The 11,854-nt window shown below is 45.0% G+C and overlaps 1 protein-coding gene across 3 annotated transcripts in view; it reads right to left on the minus strand.

Moving 5' to 3' along the window:
• The window catches only part of DVL1 (dishevelled segment polarity protein 1), a 256,248-nt gene that overhangs the window by 33,809 nt on the left and 210,585 nt on the right, over nucleotides 1-11,854 (minus strand). For all 3 annotated transcript variants that reach the window (XM_019511836.1, XM_019511833.1, XM_019511835.1), the window contains one exon: nucleotides 7,384-7,522. In XM_019511836.1, the coding sequence (XP_019367381.1) occupies nucleotides 7,384-7,522 (139 nt within the window). The remainder of the gene's footprint in view (nucleotides 1-7,383; nucleotides 7,523-11,854) is intronic.

The following is an 11,854-nucleotide window of genomic DNA, read 5'->3' on the forward strand; positions in this document are numbered from 1 at the left end:
CCCACACCCAAGGAGCAGGACTCTTGCTTGCAGGGGATACATAGTTTGCCTAAAACTCAGCTGTGCCCATGAAGCACTCTGTGTAACTTGTTCAGTTCCAAATAACCCTGCCACTGAAAGGGTTAATGCCTCTGGCTGCTTCTTTCCATTGCAAACAGCATCTCTTAAGTTACTGATGCTGGTGTTATAGGACAGGGAGAGCCACATGCAATAGCACATTTGAAATGTCAAGAGACCGGGGAGGGACATCTAGGAGCAGAGTTTTTCCTTCCCTTCTCTGCCAAAGGATGTGTTGGCAATTCTGGGAATAAGGGATAGGGACTTCAGAGCTTTAAGATCGGCGCTCACAGTTTTGCCAAGAGCAGGTCTGGTCAAGACCTAGTATTGCAGTTTTCACTCCAAGCTTTCTTGGCAGCTGTATGACACAAGTGTATTCCAGTGTGCGGTACTGCTCTCAACTTTCTCATCATCTCTATGCACTTGTCAATAAACAGACCTCCCCAGACCACCTATGCTGACTGGTCATGCCAGTTTTTCCCTTCTGCTTTTGGGAGCATGGACACGGGCTTGCTCAGAAACACCAAGAGCGAGTCTAGCAGGGTTTCAATCTGATTTTATCATGCAGGCTGGTCTAAAATGACTTGTATGCCTGTAGTAATTCTTGCTGGAAAATGCAGCTGCTCTCCTGACTTTCTGAGCACTTAGAAGTGACATTTTAAGCCACCATCAAGCACAGGGCTCTGTTTCAAAGCAAGCTTTGATATATCCCAGAGTAAAATTAATTTGGCTCCTAATTGCATTGAAATCTGTTTTAAAGGGCCCTGATTAATTTGTAACAGTGAGGAAGAACATACCCTATTGCAAAAATATCAGCCGGCAGGTATGTCACAGACAGTGGCCTGGTGCTAATGATGGATCAGAGAGCTGGCCAAAATATTTCTGTTCGCCTTTACTTCAGTTAACTTCTACCCCTGTTGTAGTTCCAGGCCCTGGATACATAACCAGTCATTAACAGTATATGTACTTGTGATCTGAAGCAGCACAAGGCAGGTTTCTACCACTGAAGCTAAGAAAGTAATTTTATTACCAGGAAGCAACAGCAGGCTGCTATTCTTTAGGGAACTGGCCAGCAGATAGGGACACCAGCTATTTTTGCTAGGGTGCTATAGAAATAGAGGTGCAGAAATGTGGCAAGAAATCCTGTCCTGACAGCAACAGCTGAGTGAACGTAAGGAAAAAGCAGCTGAGATCTAGAGAACAACCCAGCTTCTCATGAGATAGAAAGTGCCACAGGGCATACAGAGGTCTGAGAACTGGTATCCAAACTTTGGCTTGTTATTCAACCCAAACTGCTGAGCCTTCCCAGAAGTTGTGCCACCACCATTGTCCTGTACTGCCCTCACCATCAATCTCTTAGGGAATAATATACCCTATTTGTTCTGAACTGCTTACCTCTCAGTTACACAGAAGGGATTCAGGAGATGAAGGATAAATTACATCTTGTGAATGGGGCATGGTAGAGTACAGCATGCTTAGTGAAGCACAGTATAGAGCCCAGCATGCAGAACATGTTGGGGAAGCTTATGTCATCACCCAAGAGTCCAAGCAAGAGGAGCTGGGCTCTCATTTATTATTCATTTGTATTCCAGTAATGTCTGCAGCCCTGTTATGCCAAATACTGCATGGACACACAACAGACCAACACAGGACCCTCTCTCACAGACCTTAAACCTTACATGGGAGAGCTACCCCAAAGAGTCGCCCACAGAGACAAAGTAGATACGGAGGCAAGGTAAATTGGCAAAAGATACTCAGTGTGAGGGTGATGAAGATGAGAACAATTAGCTGACCACTATCAACAGTAGTCTCAGCATCTTTTTCTACATGCATATCATTACCTTAACAATTCTGGATAAGATGACAGTATCCTAACAGGGCAAAAAATGAATCTACGCTTAGTCTTAATCTGCACCCTGACACTTGACTATTTTTCCAAGCTCTGAACAGTATGGGTCTATACAAATCCCAAGCAGACAGACTTTCTTGTAAGATTTCTTTCTAAGAAGAAAAATTCCAACTATTTAAGTTGGTCTACCAAAAGTTATCATATTCACCCAAAGCACCTCGCCTGTCCTTGTAAGATTTCTGGTATTTTTGCTATAAGCCAATCATACACTAGTGCAAGCAGTTCCCAAACTTTGCCAGGTTGCGCACCACCAATTTTAAACACTACAAACTTAAGTACCAGCAGCAAATTTTTCAGTTCAGCCTTAAGTACCACCAGCAAAGTTCTGTCATATAATTATAATAAATCTGTTAATGCATACCACTGACAGGTTGTTTGCGATCCACTAGTGGTACCCATACCACAGATTGGGAACCACGGCACTAACAGAAGTGGAATTAATTTGATCTGTGATACTGCAAGTTCTGCAACGCTGCACCAGAAACTGCAAAGGGGTGGAAATCAGTCTCAGTTCTAAAGCAGAAGCAATCATTTTGGGGATTTTTTATTTGATGCGGATTGGTGCTCTCACTCCTGGGCCTGTGATAGTCAGAAACAAAATGGCAGCCTCTGTTTGTGCCCAGGCATCTTCCCATTGCACATGGGGAACACTGGAATGGGTACTCACAGAACAAAGGTAGAAGACAGAAAGGGACAGTACAGTTATGCAGGGGGAAAACGGCAAATATGCAAGCATTTACTTCAGTTCCTTCTTGATGCCTTCTTGCAGGGACTTAAATAAGGGCTTCAGCTGCCTTAATAACCTTGGGTGTTGGCAGAAGGCAGGGCAGTTTGCTTTGGCAAGACTCCTAGACAATATGAAAGCATATCTGTAAATAGCGGATTTCTTTAAAAAATAGCCAGGGAAAAAAATCAAAGGAATTGAACCTATTTCCTCCCGCACGTTACTGTAACACAGTATAGCCATCTCCCCAACTTGCCAACTTTTTTATACGCGTGGCCTTAATATAACTGCCTACTCCCAGCATCATCAATAAATAAATATTGCAAGTATATATTCAGGAACACTTACCCCCAGCATTTCTAAAGCGCTTTAATAAGGATTCATTACTGAACCTTCACAACATCCCTGAAAGGTGGGTAAGAATGATCATTGCCTTTTGTGATTTGCCCAGGTTCACAAAGTGTCAGGGCCATGAGCAAAAGCCAGGAGTCCTGCCTCCCATTCTCCTGCTGTAGCCAAAATGCCATTAACACTTTATGGAATGGAAGAGATATTAAATCCCCTGAAGAGGTTTAAAGTGAGAAAACAAATCACAATGTCCTGCATCTAAAAGCTTGCCTAACTCTATCCAAACGATGCAGTTGATCCAATAAAAGAGATCATTCCAAGAAATCCTTGCTTCTTGCATAATTACTGAATCATCACAGCTACAACACCACTCTAACGTTACCAAAAAGCAATAAATAAATCAGTGCAATCTATTCTCTCCAACGAGGAGGGGGAAAGGACCACAAATGCTATAATCAACAGGTTAAACCAAATACAACTTACAGAGATGCTTTAGAAAACTCTATTTCCAATGGTTCTTCTAGGTGTTGTAAAGTACAACACATGTGAAACAAATGCAAATTGCTCTCAGTGAGCAAAACTTTCAAGTACCTCTCAGTTGCTAACCAGTTATTACCTTTAAGTAGGAGAGTGTATAAAAGTCTCTCCTTACTGAGCAGACTGCTTAGAGCAGTTCCCCAGCCAGCTCCATACTCAAAATATCACCCCCTGCCTGCAAACACCACTATATTTAAACTATTTAATGGCTTGAAAATGGGCTGCAATACACCCTGCAACATCCTATGATTTTAAAAAAGGGGGACGGAGTGGAGTGGCTTTAAGAACAAACTAGCAATTTTCTGCTTTCCAGCAGAAAAATAGAAACATGAATCAAAAGATCAAAGCACAAAATTCCTTGAGCCCTGAGAGACAGTGAAATTGCATTTGTATTTCAAGAACCCAAGACTCAGAGAGATGCCAGCATTACAAAAAAATAAATGCTTCGTCGTACCGTATGTCGCATAGAAGTCAAAGGAATTTCAGTCTCACAGGATGCTAGTTAAAAGGAGAAATTTAGCAGATAGAGAAGGGAACTGTGCTGCCATACAGTACCCACGAACAATTCGCTCACTGAAATAAAGTTTCCTCTGCTTCATCAAAACCCAGCACAGCTTTCATTGGCTTGGAGATTAAACAACTCCGCTGCACCACTCTGAGTCCAAATCAATCAAACGCACCTAGAAAAGTACCAAGTTCACATCCTCCTTGCTGCTAACAAAAGGAAACCCACTCCATCTGGATTGTGGTCCGTGTGGCTTCTCTCACCCTCCCTTTGCAAATCAGCCTCCTACACCAGAGAAGTGAAGCAAACTTACCCCGTCGGGCCCTTTCCCCAGGCCCTGATCTCTAGCAGAACTGGAACATGCTTGATTTTCTATTTGGCTGCACTTGCCTATTCAGACTACTCCCCCCTGCCAGCAGAGTCCCTTGCCCTGCTTGTGAACATTGTCTTGGGATGAAAACAACATACCTTGAAGCACTCCATTCAGCTGCTCTTCCTGACAAGCTCGCTGCCAGCTATTGTGTGCGCCAAAAGCTTCTGCCATCGCCTAGAAAGGAATAGGCCCCCACAGCAGCTTCTAGGAACCTCTCCCTCCCTCCCTTCCTCCCTCCCTCTCTCTTCTTGGGTCAGGCGCTGAGTTTTGCTTTATTAAAATCTATGACAGGATTTAGCTGGGTCCAGCACACTGTGCTTCAACTGCTACCCTGACTGTGCTAATCCTACCCTACTGCCCCTCGCTGCCATGGAAATAATTCATTTATTTACAAGAAACAAAATAAGCTGCAGGAATTATTTTTTTGCGAGGCCTGTAGGTTTCCGGGAAGCTTACAGCAGAGGCAGGTGAAAGGCAAAGTGCCCAAACCTGCAAAGTACTTGAACAGCCATGTGATTACTCATACGTGTAGGGTACTCAAAGGATTAGGCTGTCGGGCTTCAGATGCCGGCACATTTTAGATGTACCTGGTCCAAGCTCAAGGCTCACATTTGCAAGGGGAATCTCTAACTGCATGTGAGTCTACCCGTGCTGGCCATGCATCCATGTTCCCGACACCATCCAAAGCTGAGAGGAAATATTTTTCAGGTCAGAACAAAACTGGTCACCCCTTTTCACAGGTGAACTGGTAGGACACAAACTCACATGTGCACAGGCAAAGTGACATTTATGTGCCAAACACCTCACTGCACCCTCCTAAAAAGCCCGACCTGGGAGGTGTGCTCAAAAGGACATGCAAAGACAAAGTGGCTGAAGCCCAGCTCACCAAGCAGCGAACGTCTGCATCCCTGTGAGCAAATCTACCCAAGGCAATGGGCTACTCGAGGGAGGCATGTGTTCCAGTATCTTGCTGAGTGAGAGCCCTTTATTGCTTTTTTAAACTGGTTCCTTTCCACCGTATAGTATGAAAACACTGAGTGATATCTTTCCTGCTTTTCTTAGAGGTCTCTTAGAAGGACCAGAGACCTGGAATGGGTTTTCTCAGCCCTTAAGAGACGGCTTGGGAGCGTGGGACATTGGTAAGCCTCTAGAGATAGCACTTATAGCACACTGCCACTGAGAGGCCGGCAGGGGGAAAACGAAGCATCAGCTCTGGCTGGTCTTGCAAAAATAACACCTATTTTTGTTCTAGACCTTGCAGTGACGGAGTAATGGGACTTTTAAAAATATACATAACTGGAATCTGAGGGACCTGTCAGCCTATAAACCCCTCAAGGAAAGGCAAACATGTTCAGACAAGGGTGCTTTGGTACAGACGATCACTTTAAAAACAGCAAGGAGCTTTTCCCCACAGACTCCCTCATCCCCTGGCTCCATGCAAGGTAAAGATTAATTAAAGTCCATGTAAATATTTGGCAACACAGGCTGTCTTTGTAACAGCATTAACTGGGATGAATTCCCTCTCTGCTCCTGGGGATCAGGGCATATGTAAGTCCATAGGAATTCCTTTCCAATACGGTACTAATTAAGTGTCTACTTATTTAGAAGATCTCACAAAAAAGTTTTACTACAATATTCACACCATTGCCGAATTCTACAAATAGCCTGTGATTTGCAGCTCACAATAAGTCACAGAAAAGAAATGTGTGGCAGTCCCTGATGTGTGCACTTTATTTAGGTTTCAAAATGTGCCCATCCTTGCTTTGAAGATACAGAGCAGGAGGACAGAGCAGTTGAAGGACGCGCAATGTAATTTCTTAACTGGCTCTCCAAAAAGGAGGCATTTGGGATCTAGGTCCAAATTTCTTAGCCAGCTCCTAGTATTCAGAGGTAAATGAAAAGTAGTAGCAAAAGGGCAGCATTCAGATCACAGAAGTCAGCTCCAGCAGGTGCTTCTTCTGATCTCCTCCATCGTTTAGTTTCACCAAAGGCTGCTTCGTATCTGGAAGCAAAAGCGATCAGATGTGCCCATCTTCACAGAGGGGGGGGGCCTCAAGAAATGACACCAGGATGCACTCCTCCCATCTAGTTTTAGTTCAGTGGTCAGCTGCCTGTATCATTACCGGGTGGGGTGAATATCCCAATGATGCTGCTGCAGTCATTATCAGCGTTGCTGGATTTACATCAGCTCCCTGGGCAATATCCTTCTGAAGGAGTCCCCAGTTATGTACTTGATCCTATCAATTGACTGGGCAGTGACATAAAGCTAGCAACATTGTAAACCCAACATTGGAGCCACAGGACAGGGCATCTAATTAATGACTAATACACTTAATGCAGTGCTGTACTTGAAAAGCTCTTCTCTCCTGCAACAGCCCCAGAAACACTTCTTACCTTGCATGTCTCACCTCTCCTCACTCCCCCTCACCTGAACTATTATCCTATGTCTGGCCTTCCATTGCAAGCCTCCTGTAAAGTAGGGAGGGAGTTTTACTCAGTGTAAAGAGCCCTGTAAACTTAGTGCTCAGCTCTGACTTTGGTATGATCCCCAGGCATGGGGCAGCGTGCTGTTGTGGTTACTCAGAACAAGATCAGGGACTACCCTGTGACTCAAAGTCATAATCTCCTCCCGATGGGAGACATCATCTGCCCGGTCCCTATACCAGATGCAGACTCCTTCTCCTGTGTGTCAGATCAGCTCCACCCAGTCCCCACCCCTGACTGCCCATGTGTTGGGGAAGGCTGAATCTCCTTGCTCCCCACCGGTGACAGAGAGGGTGTGTGCATAAGGGGTAAGGAGTCATCTTATGGTCCCTTAAGTTCCCTACCAGGTGCAGAGTCAGGATCACAATCTGACCCTAAATAATTACCAGAAAACATAGCGACTCTGTCCTGGGGGTACACAAAATGTCACGACACTGGCTCCCTACCTGCTCGTATTATCGTCGTCATCAGAGTCAATGAAGCTGCTGGATTCCAACTCACTGCTCATCATGGTGGAAGAGCTGTCATAACCAGGGGGGTGCTCGCGGTGCCTGTCCAGCTTGGGGTGTCCATTGATTCGAGGGACTGTGAGAAGAAAAGCAGCATATCAGCATCAGACACAAAGGGGAGAGCAACAAAATGATAGTAGTGATGCAAAGATGCCAGGGAGGACTGCTCACGGGCCAGGGCCAAATGGGGAAGGCCACACCTTGAAAACAAAGTTATTTATGGAGTTTGGCTTTTACTCAACATCTGGACAATCCTGACCTGGCCCTTCCTTAACTATCCTCCACCTCCTCTATTAAGATCTAGCTAGATATAAGGGCCACTGGAAAAATCACAGAGAGGGCAAGGCAGAAAGAGCAGGGTGGGCTGCAGGTTAAAGGGGAAGGTCATCAGGGAAGCAGTGAAGGGAGCCCAACACTGGATCAGCAGTGAGTGCTCAAGTCAGGGGTGAGGTTCACCCACAGAGCTGTGAACACCACAGAACTTATGCTGCACCAGCCTGCCCAATGGTATCTTCCCCTGAACTTGAAACCTGCAATTAGATTCCCCGCTGCCCAGACAGTGCAAATATATTGTAGCCCCATTGTCTGTGCTACTTCATATGCTTCATATATGCCAGAGTATTTTGTTTCCTGTAACACCACTGTGATAACGCCGCAGGAGTGCATGGACCTTCCCTTTCAAAGATCTGTTTCTTGTACCTGAATGCACCAGTGGTTTGCCTTCTATTAGAGAAACACTCAGGTTTTCACTCTGCAAAGCAAGCCGCTCTCCCCGTTCCTACTCAGTCATTTGCCACCAAAAGACCCTTCATCTGAAGAGTGATACAGTTTGCCAAGAACTTTCTCGTTCCAGAAGCTAGAAAGCCTGTTGCTGATAAGGCATCCAGTTAAGAAATAAACAAAATGGAAAGGGGCTGACATTTTAAAGCAAGCTTTCCACTTCCCAGCCCTTGGGATTCCTTCCCAGGTACAAGCAGATTATACACTGGAATGGAAAAGCTTCACAAGGAAAGAATGGCTATGCCAGAAAATGTAAAAAGCAGAATGCAATTATATTATGCCCAGCAAGACATCTGCAGTCCAAGATCTTGGATAAGTATTTTTGAGCAGGATTACTTAAAAAGAGGGTGTGTGAACTAACAGTAAAATGCTAGACCAAAAGCTGAGGGATCTGCATACCCACTCTGAAGTGCTTCACCTCTCCACCTTGGTTTGCTCATCTGTGAAATGGAAACCTGACTGCTTTGCTCCCTGTCTCCCCATGAATGCTTGCAAAACTCTTTTGAGATCTTCAGATAAAGGCACTAGAGAAGCATAAAGCACTATTATTTTTCTTTATCATTCAAACATTTATGGCTATGAAAGAATCACCCTACTGCATAATTTCCACACCTCATTCCATCGTGGCACATCTGCATGCAACCCTGGCAGCCCGTGGAAACCAAATCCTTCTCTCTCTTTGCAGAGCAAGTGCTGCAGGTTTCTCCTCTCTTGGCTAACGTGGCTCCATTGCAGCTTAAAAACAACCCGCGCTTGCAACATCCATTCAATCAAGCTTCTCACCAGAGATGTATGTTTGCATCTCAGTGCACGGAGGTGCTAATTCAGATGACGAGATCCATCCAAGCCCCAGCTTCTCCACTGGGACTGAAAACCATTTCCAGTAACGGGCACTGAGACTGGCTCTTCTTCCCTAGGGCCAACTCCAAGGCCATCAGGGAAGGTCTTGTATTTCAAGCACTGGGCTGGATATCAGAATTCAGTTCCAGGCTCTGCCTCAGGCTCCCTGTCACTTCAGCCCTATCATTTAGCCTTTCCATACCCACCTCCCCATCTGTGAAATTGAGACAATAATATTTTCCTTGTCATGTTGCTGCAAGTTCTTCATGGCAAACATGTCTTCTACTGTGCATTTACGTAGTGGCTATCACCGTGTGGTCCTGATTTTGCCGGACCTTCTGAGCACCAATGGAATTCAAATAATAAACTGTTCACAGACTTTTCTCCCCTTTCTCACAATGAAAGGAACAATTTTACTTCAAGCGGATTCCAATGACCAGTCCAAACCTGCAGCAGATGCCCCCCCAGGTTGTTAACTCTACAGTAAATGAACATATCGCACACTCATTTGCTATAAGATCCACGACTTTACATTTACCACATTCCCATAATGGAGTTTCTCTTCAGTTAACGCTTGTATATCACCGAATCATAGAAAATGAGGGTAGGAAGGGACCTCAGCCAGTCACATCTAGTCCAGCCCCCTGCTCAAAGCAGGACAAACCCCAACTAGATCATCCCAGCCAAGGCTTTGTCAAGCTGGGTCTTAAAAATCTCCAAGGATGGAGACTCTACCACTGCCCTGGGTAACCTGTTCCAGTGCTTTACTTCCTGCCTAGTGAGAGTGTTTTCCCTACTAGCTAACCTTGCCGCAACTTGAGCCCATTGCTCCTTGTTCTGTCATCTCATCTGCCACCACTCAGAACAGCCCAGCTCCATCCTGTTTGGACCCCGCTTCAGGGAGTTGAAGGCAGCTATTAAACCCCTCTTCAGTCTTCTCTTCTCCAAACTCCTCTCAGGTGGGCACACAGGCTGCCTGGTGTCTTGACACCATTAAGAATCACCTCTAAGAATCACCATTAAGGAACGCTACCTCTGGGGAGGAGTGCCATCAGGAGGCCTGCTGTTGGTCATGCCATTTGGTGTGTGAGCAAATACTACCCAACTGTGACTGGCCACTGCTCATTGAGCTCTTGGCCTGAAAAGCAGCTCTATAAGCAGAAAGGCTCAGCCATTGAATGACTTCTTGTTAGCAATCACGATGCAACAAGGAATGTTAAAGGACTCGAAGTTAAGGTTCTGGCTGAATAAATGTCTGAAAATTCAGCTGCTTCTTTAAATGCTAAAATGGGCTAAATATTATACATTTCCTTCCTTCCTTCTCTCTCTTTCTTTCTTATTTGCATCTCAGAGGATCACGTAAAAAGTAAGTAGCAGGAATCCATGCACAATAACCTTTTATTTCTGGTTTGAAAGGCTTGAAGACTAGGCAACTAAGCCATCATATCACACACCAAATAAATAGATACAAGGAAAACTAAAGATGGGACAAATTAAACCTGGAGGTTTAATATTGTGGAGGCAAAAGCTATTTTGATGATCGAGCAGGTGGTCTCAAAACACACAAGTCTATTTACGGAACGGCCACTGAAGAAGTAAAGACTGAACTGTGTTATTTCTTCTCATGGGGAATAGGCCAACTTTGACCTTTGAAAGTCAAGGTCAAGTAATCTGTTCTACAGACTCCCTGAATGTTCAACTCCAGCTACTCAGCCAGGCTTTAAAAAACAATTTTTCTTTCAAAGGTGCTTTCATCCATGACAAAAACAGGAAAAAAAAGGAAGGAGAAGGGAAAGGCTTCCAGACTCGAAAGCTGAGAAAACAGTGCTCTGTTCGTCAAATTAATAGGCTTCAGACAGTTACAGCAGTGTCTGCTAAAGCTAAGGAGAATGCCTTTAGCTTGGACTAGTAACAAGGGTCCCTCGTGTGGTATGCACTAAGAGCTTTAACTCTTGATGCAATGACATGAGTAGAAGGTCTGGAGACTTGGGTTCACTATTAGCAATGTGGCCATGGACCTGTCCCATCACCGCTGCATCTCAGTCCATCGTCTCTGTACTTGGGAATGCTAAACCATTAGCTCCCATGAAGGAGAGCCCTAATATCTGGTAAGTGCATTAGATGGAAGGTGCTACAGAAATAGGAAGCAATGTTACTGGACTAAGGCCAGGATACTTGGAGGGGCTTAGGAGAATGCAACACCCAGATCCCACAAAACAGTTAAGTGTTAATGTTCCCAAGCTCCTTTGAAAATTCCCATCTTAAATCACACACAACATTTGGGTCTACCTAGGCAGAAAAGCTTTGTTAATTCTCACATGCCAAAGCAAGAGGCAGAAGAGCCCTGCCATGCCTCTTCAGACACAGGAATGAATGTTCCCTTACTGGTGTGGGGGGCAGCAGGGCAGGGATGAAAGTGGGGAGAGGGAAGGACACCAAGAAATGTCCAGCTGCTGAAGAAAGCCTTTTCTGCTGATGGCAATTTAAGGCAGTCACCAGGCAATTAAATTCCCGCTTCAGTGCTCCTTCCTCCTGGTGACTCAATAAAATACGAGCAAAAAGGCCCTGCTACAGAGGCAGAACACAGGAAAAGTTAAGGTCCCAATTCAGCAACAACCTGAAGATGTGCAACTGTAGTCGCTGTCATGACTGCAGTTCAGAGGGCTTCTACACAAGCTTAGCTTTGAGCCTGCAGTCAGTACTAGGTTGAATAGCCCTAGCTACTTGTCCAGGGGCAAACCATCTCTCTTCGTACTTCTTCAGTGCTGGCCATGATTATAAAATTCAC

Source organism: Gavialis gangeticus, unplaced genomic scaffold, assembly GCF_001723915.1.
Source record: "Gavialis gangeticus isolate Ggan-Ray unplaced genomic scaffold, GavGan_comp1, whole genome shotgun sequence".
Lineage (NCBI taxonomy): Eukaryota > Metazoa > Chordata > Crocodylia > Gavialidae > Gavialis > Gavialis gangeticus.